Source organism: Myotis myotis, unplaced genomic scaffold, assembly GCF_014108235.1.
Source record: "Myotis myotis isolate mMyoMyo1 unplaced genomic scaffold, mMyoMyo1.p scaffold_m19_p_2, whole genome shotgun sequence".
NCBI classification, from domain to species: domain Eukaryota; kingdom Metazoa; phylum Chordata; class Mammalia; order Chiroptera; family Vespertilionidae; genus Myotis; species Myotis myotis.
The window spans coordinates 175461658-175482869 of record NW_023416324.1 but is presented as its reverse complement, the minus strand read 5'-3'; the positions used below and the strand labels follow the sequence as shown (position 1 = coordinate 175482869).

The 21212-nt window shown below is 49.4% G+C and overlaps 1 protein-coding gene across 3 annotated transcripts in view; it reads right to left on the bottom strand.

Annotated features, from left to right (window-relative positions):
* Positions 1–21212, bottom strand: part of MCF2L2 (MCF.2 cell line derived transforming sequence-like 2) — a 219257-nt gene that overhangs the window by 2099 nt on the left and 195946 nt on the right. For all 3 annotated transcript variants that reach the window (XM_036350596.1, XM_036350595.1, XM_036350594.1), the window contains exons 26-28: positions 15305–15349; positions 7254–7342; positions 6713–6848 (exon numbers count right to left, since the gene is read on the bottom strand). In XM_036350596.1, coding sequence (XP_036206489.1) covers positions 6726–6848; positions 7254–7342; positions 15305–15349 — 257 coding nt within the window. In that variant the 3' untranslated portion in view covers positions 6713–6725. The remainder of the gene's footprint in view (positions 1–6712; positions 6849–7253; positions 7343–15304; positions 15350–21212) is intronic.

Sequence of the window (21212 nt, the reverse complement as noted above, 5' to 3'; positions counted from 1 at the left end):
TTTATTCCCATAGCACAGTAAGTCCTCACTTAATGTTAGAAATAGGTTCTTGGAAACTGCTGCTTTATTTTACCATAGGCTCATTGATATAAACAAGAGTTAAGTCCCTCTGACATATTCTGGTTACAAAAACATCACAAAACTTCTAAATAAAGACCCCAAATACTTCTAATATAAAAGATTAAAATAAATGTGAACTATGCATACATTTAAGAAAGATGAATAAAAACATCAAAAAACTTCTAAAGAAAGACTCCAAATACTTTTCATGTTAAAGATTAAGATAAATGTGAGCTATACATACATTTAATAAAGGTGAATAAAAGCAAAGAAGATAATTGTTTTCCAATCCACTTCCTCCAGTTCAGGTGGAGAGGGGGCTGGAGCCTACCCCTGCCGCTCAGGGTGCAAGGCAGGAACCAGCCCTGGACAGGACACTCTTCCACCACAGGGCACACTCATGCACACCTGCACTCACTTAGACTGAGGCAACTTAATATGTTGTTATTGATTTTAGAGAGAGAGGAACATTGATGAGAGAGAGAAACATCAATTGGCTGCCTCCTGCACATGCCCTGTCTGGGAATCAAACCAGCATGGGACAAAGCTCAACCAACTGAGCCATACCAGCCAGGGCCTGGGACAATTTAGATACCTCACCACATGTGCAAATCTTTGGGATGGGGAGGAGACCAGAGTACTTAGAGAAAACCCACGCAGACATGGGAGAACACGCAAACTCCATGCAAACAGTGGCCCCTGGGCAGGAATCGATTTTTTTTTTTTAACATCATCTGTGAAACCACATTGAATGAAACATTGTTTGAGGACCCGCTGTATGTGTTCTCTGACAAATTGAAATATTATGATATAAACCTATAGTTTTTGCTACTTTAATAGCCATATTCAAAAATTTATCCATAAATAAAAACTGCTAGCAAATTAAAGATGCAATTGATATTTTATAGAGAATCAGTGAAATTGTGTTTTATAAAGTGTCCTATCCTCATCTGACAATAAACTTGAACCCAAGAGGCACTTCATACATGATGGAGGAGTAAGCAATGCTAATGTGGTAACTGGCATCCTGGGTAGGAGTTGGGAGACATGGATTCTAGTCCCTGCTCTGCTGCAGGCTGGCTGGGTCACACTGACACATAGTAATAAAATCGCAGGTGGGCAATGTCCTCCTAGCTACACTCCCGGCCCCTCTTGTAGCTGTTGTGGCCATGCAACAAGGCTTTCACTAAAGGAATAGAAGGTGTGTGCCGTTTGCGGAGGGTGGGCCTTCCAACATTGCACAGGCCATCTGCCAAGTTCTCCTCCCTTGCTGCGAGTGGAAGTCGGACACTCTCACACTTGCTTTTGACTCTGCAGTCAAGGACAATGTTCTAGGGCAGCCGTGGGCAAACTACGGCCCGCAGGCCGGATCCGGCCCATTTGAAATGAATAAAACTAAAAAAAAAGACCGTATCCTTTTATGTAATGATGTTTACTTTGAATTTATATTAGTTCACACGAACACTCCATCCATGCTTTTGTTCCGGCCCTCCAGTCCAGTTTAAGAACCCATTGTGGCCCCCGAGTCAAAAAGTTTGCCCACCCCTGATCTAGGGAATGGTGGGAAAACCAGAAGGAAGGAGCCTGGGACACCAGATGACTGTGTGGGGCCACGCAGCCTGCATACCCAACCAGGGCTGTCTCATGAGGAAGGATATTCTTTCAGTCACTATATTGTTTGATCTTTTTGTTACAACAGCTTAACCTTTCCCTTTCCCAATATACATGAGATATTATAGTCCACAAAGAAAAGGGTTCAAATAAGCTTGGGAGATGATGAGTTTAACAAAAGTATACACACTTCCTTTCTTCAAGAGTTCTCAGATCCTTTAATCTAGTTGGAACCAACTAAGAGAGGAACAGAATATGTCATGTTTTAAAAATGTATTTATTATTAGACTAGAGGCCCGGTGCATGAATTCATGTATGGGTGGGGTCCCTCTGGGTGGCCTGCAGGGATCGGGCCAAAATCTGCAGTCCAACACTGCCTGCAGCTCCTACCTGTCGCTCCGCTCATCCTGGCCCCACTGTGCCTGCTGCAGGCTTGCGCCCAATCAGTCCCGATAGGGAGAGGCTCACGCTACTGCAGCAGCACTCGCCAGCCATGAGCCCTGTGTCTGGAGCCCTCCCAAGGGGAGTGGCCTGCAGGATCGGGCTGAAACCAGCTCTCCAATATCCCCCGAGGGGTCCCAGATTGCCAGAGGACACAGGCCAGGCTGAGGGACCCCACCAGTGCACGATTGGGATCGGGCCAGGGAGGGACTGCGGGAGGGCTCCAGGGCATGTCCAGCCCATTTCACTCAGCCCTGATTGGCCAGACCCCAGCAGCAAGCTAACTTATTGGTCAGAGCATCTGCCCCCTGGTGGTCAGGCAATGTCATAGTGAGTGGTTGAGCAGCCTTAGCATATCATTAGCATATTATGTTTTGATTGGTTGTTCTGCCATTCGGTCTATTTGCATATTACTCTTTTATTATCTATACTAATAGAGAAATATGCAAATTATCCATTACAGCATCACATTATGACCGGATTAGCAGGCTGTGTTTCCGCCCTCTGCTCAGGCAGCTGCAGAGGTTCGGGGTGGGATAGGATACGATCAATAGGAGGGGATAAGAAAGGAGAGGGAGAGGAAGGCAGGCCTGCATGCAGACAGGCCAAGAGAAGAAACAGAAATACAGAAAGGGAACAAGAAAAAGACTCAGGAATGGAAAAGGGAAGGAAATGCGGGGCTGCACGCGGGAGGGGTGGCAGGTGCGCCCGGCGCGGGGTGGGAGGAGGGTGGTGGCCCCTGGTGTGGGCCATTGGCGGGGAGGCACCCATGGGTCTGGGATGGAGTGGTGGATGTTCTGAGGCCTTCTGGGCGGAGGTGCTCTTGCTTCACTTTAAGAAGGGAGGGAGGGAAGAACTTTATAAAGGAGTCAGCAGAGAGCAGAGTTAAAGAAGGAAAGAGGATGTGTGAGTGAGTTTAGGAGCTATAATGAAAACCAAGTATAGCTGTGTACTGGGGACAGATTTTAAAAGTAGGAGTCAGATAAATGATAGTGAATAATTAGGCAGGTAGATGGATAGATATGAAAACAGTGGGAGTAAGTAGAGAAGAATGTATGGGAAAGGTAGGATGAGAGAGAAAGAGGGAGGGAAGAAAAGTTTTAAAGGGGAGCCAGTAGAGCTTTAAGGAGAATGGGAAGAAGGAAGAAATGGGGGAGGGAGCAAAGCAGGTCCGAGGGAGGAAGTGAAGAAAAAATTAAGGTGGGAAAGAAGGAAAAGGGGAGGGAGAGGAGGGGTAAAGATGAAAGAAGGAATGTGGAGAGGGAGGGTAGGAGAAAGATGGGAGGAAGGATGATGGAACAGAAGTAGGAAATAAGGAGGAAAGAAAAGTCTATAAATGATGAGTCAGTAGGAAAAAGTGTTACATAAAAGAGAGAGAAAAATTGTGTGAGAGGGAGAAGCCAATAAGGAAGTCAAACACAATTGTGTGTGAAGGGGATAAGATTAAAAAAGAAAAGTTAATAGGGGTGACCAGGTCAGCAGGGGAGGGCAGTTAGGGGGATCAGGCAGTCAGGCAGAGTGGTTAGGGCAGGCAGGCAGGTGAGTGGTTAGGAGCCAGAGGTCCCAGAATGCGAGAGGGATGCCCAACTGCCAGTTGGACATCCCCTGAGGGCTCCCAGATTGGAGAGAGTGCAGGTCAGGCTGAGGGAACCCCCTGCCCCTGCCCTGTGCATAAATTTCATGCACCATGCCTCTAGTATAGGATAATTTTGTTGTTAAACTCTTACACTCTTCTGCCTATTCTACAAAATATATTCTAGAAATGCTGGTTTAGAGGATCTCTGTTCCTATCTATGTCCTAATGCACGGCAGGTGTTTAGTGTGGACTCGGGCGGGATTTCACAGATCTACGGCCTCTTTTAGTGCAACTGCTTCAGCCAAGGCCCTTGCATTTGGGGTGACTGCATTGCCATGCCTCAGCGGCATGTTGAACTCTGGGTCCCTCTAGTGGGCAACAGGCAACATTGTAAAGCCACGGATGGTTTGAACAAGTTGTGAAAGGAGGCTGGAGGATTTTACCTGATGGGTTGGATTCTTTCCCATTTATTTAAATGGAAAGATGACACAAACTTCACTCACAGAGGAGCCCCCTCCCCCGCCTTTAAGAAGTCTATTTCCCGAGTGAGCCGTGTGTCCAGGCCTATGGTGCCCCCAGCCCCTCCTTGAGTAGCCTGTCCCTTAGCATCTGCCCTGTGCTGGCCACACAGTCAAAGGGCTTGTTTTATGAGCAAAGTGAGTCACTTATTTTTGTTTTTCTTAAATCTGAAGTGATTTTCTTGAGCCTCACAAGAAACGCTTCTCCCCGTACTTGTTACCCACTCCGTTCCAGAAACAAACCAAGGCGCTGGAGACTCGGCCAAACCTCATGTCCAGCGAAAAGTTAAAATCAGATCACCCTAACGATTCCAAAACTAACTAAATCCAAAACGAAACTAACTCCAGAGCCCGGCGTGCTGGGTGTTAGCTGTGATTTCTTAGCTGCGGGCCTACGCTTCTGTTCTCTGCTCTGTGGTACTGGGCCACTCGCCATGCCTCCTTCACCAGCTAGCTGCTCCCTGAACGGTTCGGCCCCAGGGCAGACGGATCAGAGGCTAGAGGAGGAGAGGGGGACACGCTCCTTCCCCGGTGCCTGGGTTCCCACTGGCATCCCCTGGCAACTGGTCTTCACCCTGAGAGCCATGGTGGTTCCGCAGCTGCGGTCTGCCTTCCCCCAACACCTCCACACCAGCCTCATCGCAGTCCTTCAGAGGCAGCAGAGCCAGCCGGCGCAGCTCTCCTCTGCACCCAGCTCCTGGGACATCTGTCCCATCGGGCAGTGCCTTCTCCTCAGAGGGGAACCCCAGCCTTGGGGCCACCTCCCATCCTTCCCTTTGTTCCCTCAGCCCTTGTGGGGAGAGCTGCTTCTTGCAGTTAGAATCTCCATAACATCTCATTATCACTGTTGTTTTTCTCTTCAATATCGCTACTAGTTGAATAATGATTCTTTATATTAAATTCTCTCTTAAAAGAACTGCTATGGTGTCTCTCTGTTGATTGGATCCCGACTGACAAATTCTAGAGTAAATAATTCTGAAAATAAAATGAGTAAAAATACAGAACAGAAAAAAGTTAAAATGGCAAAGACATAGCTGAAAAGAAATAACCAAGAAAATGAAATACTTTAAAACAAAATAACTAAAAAAACCTAAATGACAAAAATGTAAAAGTAAAAAGCCCAGAACTCCAAGTAAGTAAACAACTGTGAACGTAAGTCACTTTAAAACTAAATAACTAGGAGGAAACCCTAAAATAACTAAAAACATTTTACTCTAAAAAATATGTCAATCCCTAACCGGTTTGGCTCAGTGGATAGAGCGTCGGCCTGCGGACTGAAGGGTCCCAGGTTCGACTCTAGTCAAGGGCATGTACGTTGGCTGCGGCACATCCCCAGTAGGAGGTGTGCAGGAGGCAGCTGATCAATGTTTCTCTCTCATCGATGTTTCTAACTCTCTATCCCTCTCCCTTCCTCTCTGTAAAAAAATCAATAAAATATATTTAAAAAAAATATGTCAAATAACTAATTTGGAAATATAACTCTTAAAACGAAATAACTATAAGTAACTGAAAATGAGTAACTAAAAAACGAACCTTTAAAATAAAATGATTATCAACAGGTGACTTTAAAGCTATGACATTAAATAACTAAAACTAAAAATAAAAAAATTAATTAATTAAAAAACGAGCAAATCTAAACAGAAATATGCCCGAAGTTAACTTGTAACTAACCAATCCTCTGTGAATGTAAACAAGCCTGGAGCAAAGTCACCACAAGCATCACTCCCCCGCCCCCCCCTCCCCGCCCCCCGTCCCCGCCCAGGGACCCGAGGAGAAGAGGAGGCGGCAGGGAGGGGGGGGGGGGTCTTCCGCCCCGTCGGGTGGAGCCGCTCAGGTCCTCCAGCCCAGAGGAGAGGCCTCAGCGGGCCCCGCCCCCGTCCCCCGCTACCCGCCCCCCCCCCGCCCGTACCCCCACTCCGGGAGAAATTTGGCAACATCCGAAGGCATGTTTGATCGTCACAGCTCGGGTGAGTGGGAGCTACGGCCCCTGCGGGGAGAGGAGAGGCCAGGGCAGCTGCTACACACCCTACAGTGCGCGGGCCAGTCCTCGTTGGGAACTGTCCGTCCCACGCGTCACAAGCGCGAACCCCGGAAACCCTGGGCTGCGCCCTCCGGTGCCCGTGCAGCACAGGTCTCCGCGGAGTGGGCACCGAGCCGCGCGCTCCCGCCGGCGCCCTGCAGCGGCGCCAGGCTCTCCGTGGGCGGGGCCCGTGCGGCTCCCGAGTCCCCGGGAAGGCGGCCCGGCGCCGGGCTAGGGAGGCGGGTCCGCGCCCCTCCGCCGAGGGCGGCTCCGCTGAGCGAGGAGGCGCGGCTGTCTGGAAGGAGTGCCAGTTTTCTGGGGGTCCCCTCCCCCTCTCCCCCAGCAGCCCGCCCGCGCTGCTTCTGCCCAGACATCCGTCACCTCCCCGCAGGGGCGAGCCCCCAGCGCTCGCCACAGTTGTGTCCATTGCCCTGAATTCCAAGAAGAAAGTCAGAGAAGCGCTGGCTGATGAGTCCGCGTACCCACCTTCCTTCCTCGTTCACACTCGCGTGTCCCTCTGATCACCGCCTCCCTTTTCTCCCTGGATGCGTTCTCCCGCGTCCACACCAGACGTGGGGGAACAGGTGTCATAACTGTCGTCCAACTGGAAAAGCCCCGAGAGCTGGAAGGGCGGGGACAGGGGTGCACCCTCAGCGTCAGCTGGGGTGCCAGGCCAGGCCCACGCGCGGACTCCCCCTGGCAGAGCGCGTGCACCCCGGCTCCTCTTCCACCCCCGGCTCGCCCACCCCGGCTCGCCCACGGGGCCACTCAGGGTCCCAACAGGCGCCCCCTCACTACCGCCAGAAACCAGCGCGTTGCTAAGGAGCCGGCGCTGGGGGGCGCGCTGGCCTGGGAGGTCTGAGCCCCTCTGCACCGGCAGTGGCCTCAGCTTCCCGGACTAGGCCAGGTGCTCACAGGGTAGAATCAGGGAAAGGAGGGCGAGGGGGTGGGAGAGGAAGAGGGGGCCGGGGAAGCTGCTGAACAGGAATGAGGGAGACCGGGAAAGAGGCAGCAGGAAATAAATTACACCCAGAGCGCTGCTCTCCTTCTCCATATCTTCTGCCCCTTCACCGTCTTCAAAGGTTTCCACGGAGATGCTCGCCCCGCCGGGGCAGCCTGGGGGGAAGAAGGGAAGCACTTGGGCGGGCTGTAGGGGAGAGGGTGGGAGAGGGTGGGAGAGGGTGGGAGGGCCGTGCTGCCAGGGAGTGGCAGCGCCTGTCCCAGGAGCCCATTCTCCCACCTCTGACTCCCACCCTCCCGGGGCGCACTGCTTCACCTGGGGGGGGGGGGGGGTCTGTGATCTCCAGGTTCCCCTTTCCAGCTCTGAATTGTGTGACTGTGACCTAGAAGTCGTGTCCACGCGCTGCTCATAGCCCCACCTCCTGTTCTCCCAGAAAAAAACGCGCTCACTCTTTCTGTGCTTGACTGCCTTTCCACCCGCTCCCTTTCTTGCTCTTATTTCTCTCCCGGGGTGACTGCCCGTTTCCTTAGCAGCCTCTGCCAGTGTCACTGCACTGCCCATGAGGACCAGGAGGACATCCTGCCGCTCTGCTCTCTCCAATGAATGGGTTAATTAACCAACAGTCACCACTGTGCACCTGCTATGTGCCCAGGGCTGTGCGACGCTGTGGGGAACAGCAATTCCCACACTGAGGCTGCTGGCGCCTGGGGCTATGTCAGGACAACTGCACCAGGGCCTTAGCCCATTTTACAGATGAAGAAACCGAGATAAAAGAGGAATAATCACTTGGAGAAATTCCCTTGGGCTCTCTTGGCCACTGGAGCTTACCGTTGCATCGGTGAGTGTGGCAGGGGAGCCAAACCTAGGTTTGAAATGAATGACTCTTTGCTTTTGCATCGGACTCGCTGGCTCCCTGTGGGTTCTTGGGAATCATGAAATCTGGGCACAACATTTGGGGGCTCGTCCGGGATTCCCAAGACCATCGAGGGACCCCCGATCCGAAGAGTCTGACTGACCGCGGTATGTGTGTGTCGTTGTATGTTCTGTTCAGTGTGAGCTCGTTTCTGGAATCTGTAATTGCCTGAGGGGTCTAGGCGGACGCGCCGTGAACGACCACAGGCAGGGGAGAGTTGGAAGAGGTTCCGCTCCCCAGGAGGGATGGATATGCCCCTCACCCCAGGAAGGATGGATATGCCCCTCACCCCAGGAGGGATGGATATGCCCCTCACGAGGGATGGATATGCCCCTCGCGGATTTGAGACGAGGCAGTTCGCACCTGCCGGTTTGGCATAAGGCCAACGTCTAGTTGCTTCCATGGAGTTGGAAGCCTGTATTTTCGGGCCCTGTTTAGTGTTCTGTGTTTGTACTGGATGGATGTTATGGGATGGACTCAGACTGCTCCTTTGGGTATTGTGATTGATCATTTCAAGGAGATTGGGGGAGGCTTTAGAGCTCCCTCAGGAGTTGGGAAGTTGTTAGGAATTGAATGGATTGTTTAAAGTCTGAATGAATGTCTGGTGAAAGTGTGGGAGTGTGGAGGGAGGGGAATTGCCCTCCCCCCTCCTTTGTGTGGCGGTCGGGCGGCCGCCTGAGTGAGGGTCTGTGGAAATAGGTCACCCCCTCCCCAAGTAAATGCGTCTGGGACTTCTGTGCACGTGTTAGGAGAAAAGCTGGCTTAAAACTAATGTGCGCACCGTCCATTTTCGGATAGGGTTTTGGGCTAGCATATTTAATTTGCTACCTAAGATTTTAAAAAGTTCTGCAATATAATGTTGGCCATCTATCTTTTAGGGGTTTTGGTTTGCTCTTCCCTTGTTTATTGTGAGAATGAGGAAATCATCCTTTCTGTCAGAGAACAGTTTAGACCGCCACAATGTTGAGCTGCCTGACTTGGCAGCCGCCATGTTGGCCGCATGGCATGCCGTGCTCCTGGGGGCCGCCATCTTGGAACAGCAGGCCCCTCCCTCTGACTTAGACAATCACAAAAGTAATGTCTGCTCACTGAGGCAGGATGGGATTTCAGGGGTGGAGTTTTAAGGCGGAGTTTTACTAAGGAAATGCAGATGGGGCAGAACGTGTGCCTGCCTCCCAGATTTATTTAATACTAAATTAGCAATCACGGTCTTAATATAATTTTAGTGGTATGATAGACCAATGTTTTGAGCAGTTGGCTTTATAAGGGCCGACAATAGAGCTTGTATTTCTTAAAGGGCTTGTAGATAGAGAATTGAAAAGCTTTTACAAATTCATAAATGCATCCAGGATTTCTGTGCACATGTAAAGGAAAAGGCCAGTTTAAAAACGAGTGCGCATAGTTTTGAGCTGAACATGACCTTTTGCTGTGTACAGAATAAAAACCCGAGACTGTTTTGGCCTTAATAGTTATGGGTTTGCTTCTTGAATTCCCTAGCAGGAAAATTGTGACCATTTTGAAATTTAGCAGCTATGCCAGGATAGCAGTAACCCAATTTCTAAAGTAAAGTACAATTATTTCAGGTAGAAACTGTGGTTTAAAAGTTCTAGCTACCTGGAAAGCATGGCCTTGGTATGATGGGAGGAAAAAGAAATGTTAAATGTATGGTAGACCAGTGAGCTGGGACTGGTCACTGATGGTGGATTATGAAAAGGGCTGGACGTGGCCTAACTTCTCCTTCCTTGGTACCCCTGAAACGTCTGAGGGTACTTCTGGCCTTGGTTTTCCAATGTGTTAAATCTGTCGATTTTGTTGTTTCGCCGAAATCCTCTTGAAGGACATTGAATGGTTCTTTCCTTCCTCTTTAACTTTTGGGGGATTGTGTGAATGGATTACTGATGTAGATTATCAAGAATCTCTAAGGTACTTGTCCTGTATCTGGAGGAATGGCTTCTGGATGGTATTCACCATCTCTGGGACTTCCGGAGGGAAGTCAAAGCTCGGACTGGCTAAGGGTTCGGATCTGGCCTATCTTTTAAAAAGGTAGAAAAGAAGCATTCCTAAGCAGTTTTCTACTGCCTCTGTTTAGGGACTTGTTCTGTATCTCGACACAACTGAAACTGATTTGTTGGTATTTTGTGGTATAAATGTGGCATGTACCTCGAAGTTCTTAATGGGGAATGTATCTAGTTATCCTGCCTACTTAGTCTTGATTTCCTTGTTCAATATGAGTACCGTTTCTATCTGGATGAGACATAGGTCAAGAATCCTGTCCTGGGATGTGGGAAAGGGAGGCCCCCACATCTGTTCCTGTCAGGCCCCCCATCAGGGGACTTGGGCGGTGTTCCTGTTATCTGCTCAAGATCCCAAGACTGTAAAGGTACTTGTTCACTGAAAGGGTGTAAGTGTAAATATTTATTTGATGTTTGTATGTCTACTTGGGTATAATTATTTGTTCATGTAAGTGTGGAAGTCTGTGGGGAAAAAAAGGCACACGCTTGCCCCAAGAGCGCTTGCTCTCTGTCAGAGGTGGAATCTGCCTGCCTAACTAGTAAACATCTCTGTCTGTTTGTTTGCTGGGAACTTTGATTTGCTCTGGGTTGGGATTTTGGAATTCTGGGGTAGATTTAAAAGGTATTTGTGGCTTTTCTAGTCTGATTGGGACATTTAAGGGTGGGGCTCACACTTCCTCAGGGCAGAGATTTCATGGGCCCTTCCCCCTGCCTGTGCTGAATTAAATAATACAGGCCAGTGTCATTGGGCTTGCTGGTTAAAGGAAGACAATGGGCCTTAGAATCTGTAAAGGTGAGCGGGAATGAAGCTGGTCAAATGTACTGAAAGGGTTTGGTACCTGTTGCTGCTGTAACTGATAAACAGGGTTACCTAGAAGCCATCAGGACTTTGAAGTTCTCCAAGAGAGGAGGAATCTGTCTGACTCGGAGACTGGCGAGGACTGGGTGGCTTTTCTTTAACAATCTCTTTCCTTGAGAGGGCTCCAGAGGGTGCATGAGGACATTTGGCTGCGCCTCCGCGCCATCTACGAGACCAGCCCAACCCCAACTCCTCATCAGCAAAGACTAGGAGATTGGGCCCACATCAGAAGGCACCACCGGGAGACCCTAGAGCCACATTGGAAGGGTCCCTACACTGTGGTGCTGACGACCCCCACCGGTCTCAAGGTAGATGACGTCATGACCTGGGTCCATCACACTCACGTCCGGTCAGCGGATCCATCCAGGACCCGGAAAGACTTCATCACCAAATGGAGCATCGATTGAGATCAACGCAACCCGCTCAAGCTCAAGCTACGGCGTGCTCGACCTGCCTGATGCCGGTAACATGACTCGCGATCACTCCTGTCACCAGGAGCCCCCACAATACTGTGTAATAATGCCTGCATCTTCATGGACATGGATCCAAAGAGACAAGGACAATTTATAGGATCACATGTTTAGTAGCAGAAGATTTGGCTGCCTGAAGGGGCCATGATGCCAATATTATGTTTCATTGTATTGATATGTTATATTAACCTTTGATTCTTTTGCAGGTTTGAATGTATGTTGGCTGTCCTGGAAGGGAGCTGTGTGGGGTGACCCCCAAACGTAAAGGGTGCTTAGCTGCCAAGAGGGCAGGTGCCCAGCTGGGCAGGGAAGGGTGCCCATCAGGTTTTGGTCTCTGTTGAGAGACAGCTAACAGTTGGCAGCCTGTAATACTGTCTTGCAGACCTGAGTCACCATGCCCATGTCAGGGTTAGTAAAGCTGGAAAAAGCCTGTTTAGAATAGAAGGTCTGAGGCATGGTTATGCATAGAAAGAAGGTTTTATGCCAACAGTTACTGTTTTGTTTTAAATCCATGAAAAGGAATTAGCAAGGAAAGTCAGAAAATCTTAGAGTAGATCAGTATGTTTTTCTCCTTATGTAATTCCTCCGAAATCTGGCAATGCTAAATAAGTACATTTCTTTGCATAGATTCAGTAAGACTGGTTCCTAATAGTGGTTTTATTAACGGAAAACTTTGACTGGAGTATCATGTTTCGAAGAGCCCTATCTGAGCTCTAAAGACTTGAAGCCAGTAAAAATGCCACGTAGAAAGCCTGGTATCCTGCTTGGGAGCCCTGAAGATGGCTGCCGCTGGAGCGTCAGGCTGATGCCCTACCATCACTGGCGGTTGGTAAGAGTAGAAGGGGAGCAGTAAAGATGCCTCTGCATCCCTGCAGAACCCCACACACTCTAGGCCGCAACAAGTAGGAGGGCTACTGAGATGGGCCTTAAAGCCTGGAGCGTGGGCTCAGGTGGAGTTGCTACAGGTGAGGGATTCACCTAACTCAGCAGATACTGCAGGCAGGCTTGATGGCAGCTGGATGGCTTGGCTTCCTGGCCCTACGGGGCACATTAAGATTCAACCATGAAATTCCAGCAAAGGTAGTCAGTTACCATTCTTGTTGTGTGTATGCAAACATCAGGAATCTTGATTTGGCTTTTTGATAGCCATGGAGGAATTTTAAGAAGAAAAATCCTGTTTCAATAGAAGTTGTTAAATCTAAAATGGTTTCTTTCCCTTCCACCGGGCCATTTGTTAAGCTTATAGGGATAGTTCAGTTGATACTTCTGTGTGCCCAGTATGGGCCTCTAGCAACGGTGGAATAGAAATGCAGTCCGTCTCATGATTGAGCCGGAAGTTCCAAGACAAGGGGGGAATGAAAGGGCGAGGAGTACGCCCTCCACCTTGCCCCAGGGTAAGGGCTATGCCCTTCATCTTAACTTGGCCATGTGCTCAGCAAGCTTCTTCCCGGAAGATAGTCAAGGGAAGTGCACGCCATCACTATGACCACATCCTGTGTACTCACGCCTGGCCAATCAGCAGGGCCCACAGTCCTTTCTCCTCCCCTTACCCCAAACCCCTATAAAACCTCTCTCCACACAGAGCTCTCGCTCTCTCGGCCACTGGAGCTTACCGTTGCATCGGTGAGTGTGGCAGGGGAGCCAAACCTAGGTTTGAAATGAATGACTCTTTGCTTTTGCATCGGACTCGCTGGCTCCCTGTGGGTTCTTGGGAATCATGAAATCTGGGCACAACAGAGGTGGGGCAGCGTTTGCACCTCATGTATCAGACATAAAACTTTACTGAATTTACTAATCCTTGTAAGCAATTGAATCCTAGTAAAGTAAAATTCTTCTAAAAAAAGTTAAAAAAAAAAAAAAAAAAAAGAAATTCCCTTGGCCGGTGAGCACTGCAGCTGGCCTCTACAGCATTCCTGCTCTGCTCCACATGCTCTCAGGCAGACTAAGGAGGAGCAGAAAGATCCCACGTGGCAGCCCCAGGCCAGTGTCAGCGCAGTAAGCAGAGGTCTGGAATCTGACGGCTGGAGAATTTCTGTTTGGTGAGAACTCAGAGGGAGGGGGCCACACACCAGGAGGGAGGTCGTTCTGGACAGAGTAATGGCCTTGAAGGGGAGCAGAAGGAGCTTGCAGCTTGGGGTGCACTGGAGGCTCATTATCTGGGGGAGCAGCCATGGTCATATGGGAGGTCCCCAACCTGCTACCCAGAGTCCCCCCAGAGCAGGCCAGTGGGGGCTGTGTGAGCAGCATGGGAGCTGCCGTCAGCCCCCTTCTGGAGGCCTCCAGAAACCCTGGTTTAATTCCTGGTCCCAGCAGCGGTAGGGGTGAGGCAGTTGAGGGTAAAGTGAGAAACTGGTTCTGGGAGATGCCTCCCACCGTCATCCATATGTGACTCAGGGGCATCTGCTGTGACCCCTAGAGGTGCCTCTTCAGGGCGATCATCCCACCCAGGATGCCTATGCCAGCAGCAGACCGTGAGAGAAGGAATGTTGGTCCTGCAGGAAGGCTGTAGTGGGGATGGGAGCAGCCAGGCCCTCGGCCCCCTCCTGGGTGACAATGCTGGTTCCAGAGACCAGAAAGCCACCAGCTGGGAGGATGGGGGTGGGGGTTCTGGCCTCCATCAGCTGTAGAACCCCCACAGCCTGCAGAGGGCATGGCTGGAGGCAACTTGGGAACTGAAAGACCCGACAAGTTCCAGCTCCTTCTAAGTGCACTTGAAGGGAGATGCAAGTTTTACATCCCAACACAACGCACACACATAAGTGCATTTATAAAGTTAAAACACAAGTTTATGGAACCATATTACTCTCACAATGTGTGATGTCTTTATTCTATTCAACGATTATTATTTTTCTTAAATATATTTTTTATTGACTTCAGAGAGGAACGGAGAGGGAGAGAGAGATAGAAACATCACTGATGAGAGAGAATCATTGATCGACTGCCTCCTGCACACCCCCTACTGGGGACCGAACCCACAACCCGGGCACGTGTCCTTGACCAGAATCGAACCTGGGACCCTTCAGTCCGCAGGCTGATGCTCTATCCACTGAGCCAAACCAGCTAGGGCTCAACAATTATTCTAGTCTTTCCTATTCTGCCCTACTCTGGGAGATAGAGGAGGAAAGGGGCTGTGGGAGGGGGTGGGTTGCCCACAATCACCTCACAATTGAGGGAGAGTTTCTTCTGAGACCAACTGCAGATGCTCTGTGTGTGACCTCGGTGTCTCCCCCAAGGGCCCTGGGCTCAAAGCCCTATTCACCCAGTATCCTCCTGGGAGAAACCAGACTTGGCAGAACCTGGCAAACCTTGGAGAAAGTCCCTCCGTCAAAGCCCCTGGTTTTACAGGGAGGAAAGTGCAGCTCAGGGCTGCCGTTGCTGTACCTCTGTCACGTCCACATTTAATCCCTTCCTCCTGGGCTCCCTGGCCATGGGCTCTGTGGCACGAAGGGTCTTAGGTACTAAGCCTTTGGTGCTGCGGAGGTGGCAGCACTGAGGGGACCCCAGAGCCTCGGGCCCAGGGTCTCCAGGTCCCAGGCACGTGACTGAACAGGTGAGACCCCCACTGCCCAGTGGGAGGAGCAGGGGTTTGGAGTCAGACCTGGGAGCAATTCTGACTTTGCCAAGCGCTCACGACTATGTGATCTCGGGTAAGCCACTTCACTGAGCACCAGCTCCTTGTCTCTAAAATGGGGATGATGGTTTCTATCCTGCAGGGTTGGTGTTAGCAAAAATGTTTACAAATGTCTGGCACGTCGTAGGAATTTAACAGATAACACTGTTATGATTATTGTTAACAGTAATTGCGATGATACTACAGAGAAGGTCTCAGAACAGCACTCCAAGTGTGGGTTATTATTACTCACATTCGGGGGCGGTTTGTCTGCCATTGTCTTCATCCTCATAAACATCTGGGGGAGGAAACAAATTATAAAGGTAATAAATAAATGGCTTTAAAAGGAAACACAGAGCGCGCGCGCACACACACACACACACACACACACACACACACACACACACACCAGAAAAACCACTCCAAACATATAGGCCCTGGACAGACGTTCAATGTGAGTACAGCAATATTTTAAGTGACGGTTGCATTCTTAGAAAATGAGCCGAATGGTGCGTTGGCTCCAGTACCAGCCAAGGCCTGGCAGCATGTTGGGAAGATACTCTCCGTTCATGTACCAGAATGAGCGTAAAGCATCTTGGTGGAGAAGGGCGAGAAGGATGGGAAAGGTGGGCCATGAAGGCTCACGCCGGTAAGGACTGGGTGGCTGCTCTTCCCTCAGCGGGCGATCTTTGCCGCACAGAGCACCTACCTCCGAACTGGTTTGGGGAACTTAGGTGGAGTTTTAGCACTTAATGTTTAGAATCCTACTCTTTTGGTTGCTTAAACTACTGAATGAAATTTGTTAACAAGTGAATCCATTAGTGAGTTTAAATGCTTTTGGCAAATTACTAACCTTGGTGATAAAACTATGGCTTTTCCCTTGCTGTCCACTAGATGGCGCAAAGGGACCACTGTAGCTCCAGTGAGTTCGGCGGCTGCTCCTACCCCACAGGGCAAACGATTTTTATTTTCTTTCAAACTCGCTTTTTCTCTATTCCTTACAATCTGCGATGGCTTTTTAAGGACCATCTCTATCACATAAACTGACGTACATCATTTTCACTTGGGGGATGGGGTGGTGGTGGTGGAGAGCCCAAGCCCCTGGAGGAACAAGTGTGGGGAACTAGTTGCGAAAGATGCTAACAAAATGCCTAAGTCACCTCATTTAATCCTCTCAGGAAGACTGTACAGCATTACCTCCGTTTTATAAAATAAATGATGAAAAGACCTTATGCCGGGGTCCAGCCCCAGCGGGTCCAGGGGTTCCCAAAGGCGTAGATGGAGTCGGCGAAGAAGGAATGGCACAGAGACAGCGTTCAGTTGATCAGCAGCCTAGCCAGGATCTCTAGCCAGGATCTCCAGCCAAGTTCTGGTCTGGATCTCCAGCGAAGTTCTGCTTCAGATCTCCAGCCAGGTTCTGTGTCCATGTTCTCTTGCTAGGTTCTCCAGCCAGGTTCTGTCCAGGTTCTCCAGCCAGGTTCAGTCACCAGGTTCTAGTCAGGTTCTCTTGCCCATTTCTGTAGTCAGGTTCAGTCCAGGATCTTTTGCCATGTTCTCTCCAGCGAAGTTCTTCTGTCTCTAGTTCTGTGTAGGTTCTGTCTTCTTAGTTCTGTCTTCTTACATCTGTATTTATACTAGTTGATTCCAATCCTATCAATCTCTATTCCAAAGGTTAGGGTGTTTCTTATCTCCATTCCAGGGAGTAAAGATTATGTAGCTTAAGCATGATTGTTCGTAGTTAAAGTGATTAATTACCCGCCTGGCACTTAGTTAAGAGGTTTTATTCCCTCCCTAACTTCAGGGGAAAATCCCTACCTGGGGAAACAACCTTTCTCAGAGAGGAGACCTTGGTTAAAACACATACTGCCAAGAAGGTGAGGAGACATATTAAGAACAGTATGCCATATATGCTGGGTCCCTTGAAACAGCAAGGATGGACCGGCTCCCGGCAACCTTAAGCACAAAGAGGTTAAGTAATTCACCCAAAGAGATGGAGCTGGATTTGAGCTGGGTCTGTAAGCCTTCAGTGCCTGAACCCTTAACTGTTGTGCTGTGCTGCTCACGCTCCTTCTTGGCCATCTAGGGGTTAACGCAAGGGGTCACTTCCTGCCTAACCAACCCATCCCAGGAGCTCTCCAGAGTTCACAAAGGAGCTCCCTCTAGGATCTTTCCATGGGTACTAGGCTGGATGAATATCGTTTGCTTGGTGGCCCAGAGTGTAAACTTGGACATCTAGGCCAGTCTATGTCTGAAGCTTCCATTTCCTTTGCAAACCTGTCTTTGGCCCAAAGGAAGGGAATCACTCCTAAGCATTCAATCAATAGTTCTCAGATTTCACATATTCTTCTGGCCTCCTTCCCACCCTCCCTCCCACCTTCTTTCCCTTCCTTTCATGCATTTTCTGTTGCTCAAGTCTCTGCCAGCTTCTAGGGAAGTCTGAGCTGGCTGTCTTAGTCTTTCAGAGCTACTAAGAACTGGAGTCAAAGAAATGTTACAACTGGGAAACCACTTCTAGCTCAACAACCAGATGCTCTCAAATGTCTGGGTTGGAGTAAGCCCATAGTGGGGTGGTAGGCGGCGGGGGGGGGGGGGGGGGGGGGGGGGAGCCAAGCTGATGTGTCTAGTTGAGTCTAGTCAAAGCCTTGCCCATTTCCTCAGAGATTTGATGGGAATTTTTCAGTAAAACTAAAATACAAAGCTCCCCCTCCCCCCAATGTGTATGGCTCCAATTTTTTTTAAATATGCATTTTTATAGACAAAATGTCTGAGGTGAAATATTTACAGTGGTTATCTAGGTTATGTCTGATTTGCATTTCTGTATATTTTAAACGTTTGATAATCTACATATATATTCTTTTTATAAGTAGGAAAGGAAATTTAAAATAGTTAAAACCAATTGGTCAAGCATCTAAAATAACCTGCAATCTCACCAGAAATGACTGTTTGCTAGAACTTATTTTCTTCATCATAAGAGTGCATGAAATAATTTTGAATAACAATAAGATAATAATAACAATAATGAAAGTAACTACATTATCTAGATATGAAAGGAATTCCCACAGGTATCAGCAAACAACCCTTAAGTGCTACACTAGAGGGTTATAGGTATTAAAGCAGTTCTTGGCTCCACCAATACCCTGAGGGACCAGATAAGGGACCCACAATTAGGCCTGCACCCTGCAGGGGAGGGTGGAGCCAGGGGGGCTGTGACTTAAAAGGGTTATAGACAGGCTCTTCCTCTGATACCTTTGGGGCAGAATGGTTATTCAAATGTTATGTATCCTTCAGTGGCCAAGGCTTTGCAAATCGGGGACAAAAACTGAATTCAGAATTCAGAATTTTCAGCACAATTCAAGCTAGTAAAATACTCCTACTTAATTCTCTTATGTTCACCAGTAGCACCAGGAATAGCATGTTCATCTGTTCTGTGACTGTTCCTCATGACGTTGCTTGGGTTCTCAGGAGAATTCCCACCTACAGCCTTCCCCCGCCCAGGCTTATTGCTCCTGGCAGGAGGAATCCTAGCACCATGTTCTCATGCCAGTAGACGGCAGGCAGAGAAAGCAGTTGTTACCCTGGGGGGAATAATTGTACTGATCATCATGAGGGTGTCGGCTGTTCCTAGAGGAAGGTGTCTGGCATCTGGTGTCTGGTGACTCACCAGGACATTTCACAACCCTCTCATGTCATCACTTGTAACTGTAAGTGGGCAAATGAAAGAGAACAATGGCCAGACAAGAGTCTGGGGCGCCCACTACACATATCACTAGAATTGCCAGAGAAGAAGGAGGGGGGTGTAGAATTAGTGGGAGGGAGATGATGACTGAAAGACAGAACCCAAGGACCAGCAGCAGCAGCAGGTGGGAGGCAGAGATTTAAGTAGGACTCTTACTCTGCCCCCTGGTGAAAATATCTTTCTTGGGAACCACTCCCTCTAAAGCAGCGGTTCTCAACCTGTGGGTCGCGACCCCTTCTGGGGTCAAACGACCCTTTCACAGGGATCACCTAAGACCATCAGAAAACACATATCTAATTACATATTGTTTTTGTGATTAATCGCTATGCTTTAATTATGTTCAATTTGTAACAATGAAAATACATCCTGCATATCAGATATTTACATTACGATTCATAACAGTAGCAAAATCACAGTTATGAAGTAGCAACGAAAATAATTTTATGGTTGGGGGTCACCACAACATGAGGAACTGTATTAAAGGGTCGCGGCATTAGGAAGGTTGAGAACCACTGCTCTAGATCCACTGAGACTAAGATTGCAGGGACAGGGAGGACAAATTCCCCATGTGGATATTTGACAGGAGTGTGATAATGAATAAGGTCACAACTTATTTGACCTCTTGGCTCCCAGATTCATATATTCTGCCTCCTGGGGGCCTGGTGCCATTGGTTTAAGGTTAGCACCCCCACCCCGCAGGTCATGCCCAATGCTGCTGCTCATCCTCGCTTTCCAAAGGCTACTCCATGGCTCTGTCAGGCTGGCCGCTTCTGAGCGGGGTGGTGTGTGGTAGGACTGGTGGGTCGATTCTGTGATGTATGCACATGATGAGTCTCTCCATCAAAGCAATGTTCTATGGTTGATCAGACACCACACAAGTCCCTACAGTGATGCTCACTGAGGCACTGTGGGCAGGAAAGCACACGTGTCAACCCCACTCAGGATGAATCGCTGTACTTTCCAGCCTAGAACGGGTCTCATGAAATCAACTCATGGGATGGTATCCAACTGGGGCTCAGCTTAGATCTCCGTGCTGGTGGTTGGACAGTCAAGAGCGGAATTGCTACATCGGTCTGGATGGCAGGGAGCCCATGCTGCTGGGCCCATGCACAGCCTCCCATTCTGCTGCCAAGGCTTCTCCACGTAGGAGCCCGCGGTGCGGGCACTGGGTGCTGAGGGAGAAGCTGGCTGGCACTTGCTGGCCAAGCCATCCAGTGCCCTTGGTTGTTTGGTACCTTTTCTGCAATGGATATTCTCTGGTGGGCATTCATGCATGACTCAAAGATCCTCACATTTTGAGCTTATGTCCATACGTCCAAGGGTCTCTTCCCAGTCAGATCATGTTGTAATTTGATGTTAGCTATTGTTCTGAAACAGGTCAGGAGTTTTCTGCATAATCTTGGGGGGCGAGGGGAGGAGAAGGGTCTATCTTCCAACAAGGGAGAGTGGGGCACCTCTGCCAGCCCAGGGGAGCAGGGACATGTACCCACACTCCTCATCCCAAGTTTTAGGGGCCCATGTCTTTCCTACCAGGGCCTGCCTTACCTGCTCATCTGTTGGCACCAGGAGCCCAATCTGGTCAGCAGCAGACTGGCCTTGGCTGGGAATTCATCCTTCTGTCAAGTACTGCGCTTTAGGAGATAAGGGGCTGAACATGGGCAAAGAGGTCCTCACACTGTGCTTTTCAGTTGATGATTAATCTGAGCCTGTCACTCTATTCTGTGCACCAGTGGTGCTTAGCAATAGCAGCCAAATTCCACAGTCCTGACAGTTGATATTTCCCCCAAACTTCTCAGACACTGCACCAGCTGGCACATCCCTGTCCACCTACTTCCAATCCCAGGTCACCACAGGTGAAGGTCTTAGCAAATGGACTGCTGCAGCCGACCAGGAACCAGGGTTATCCATAGCACTCATGATGGGGTGGCCAGCAAGTAACCCAACACCAGAATCCCATCCTTTCTAGGACCTTGACTGGTGCTAACAATCTTAGGTCAGGTTTCTCAGAAGCAGATTATGCAAGCAAGTTATAGAGAAAGGACTTTTACTAGTAGATGAAACTGTGAGGCAATGAGGGCAAAGACAGAGGAGGGAGGAAGCCAGTTACAGGTGTGGGTTCAGTTGACGTCTAACATCAGCCTGATGCCCCGGGAAACCCTGGGGCAGGGATGGTACCACACATGTCCCATCTGGAGGCAGACGAACCAGTAAGTCATTGGCTGGTGCCAGTTATTGCTCTAGAAGAGGTCAGGAAGGGAGGCGGGACACACCCCTTACAGGAGGCCATCACCGCTGAGGAAGTGCCTGGTGACGGGGTTCTGGGGCAGTTCTCAGAATGCCACAGTGGTGAGCTGTTAGCAGCTAACCTCACAGCAGCTGAAAGGCGGGTGCCCCCACCTGATAAAAAGAATTGGGCAAGGTGTCA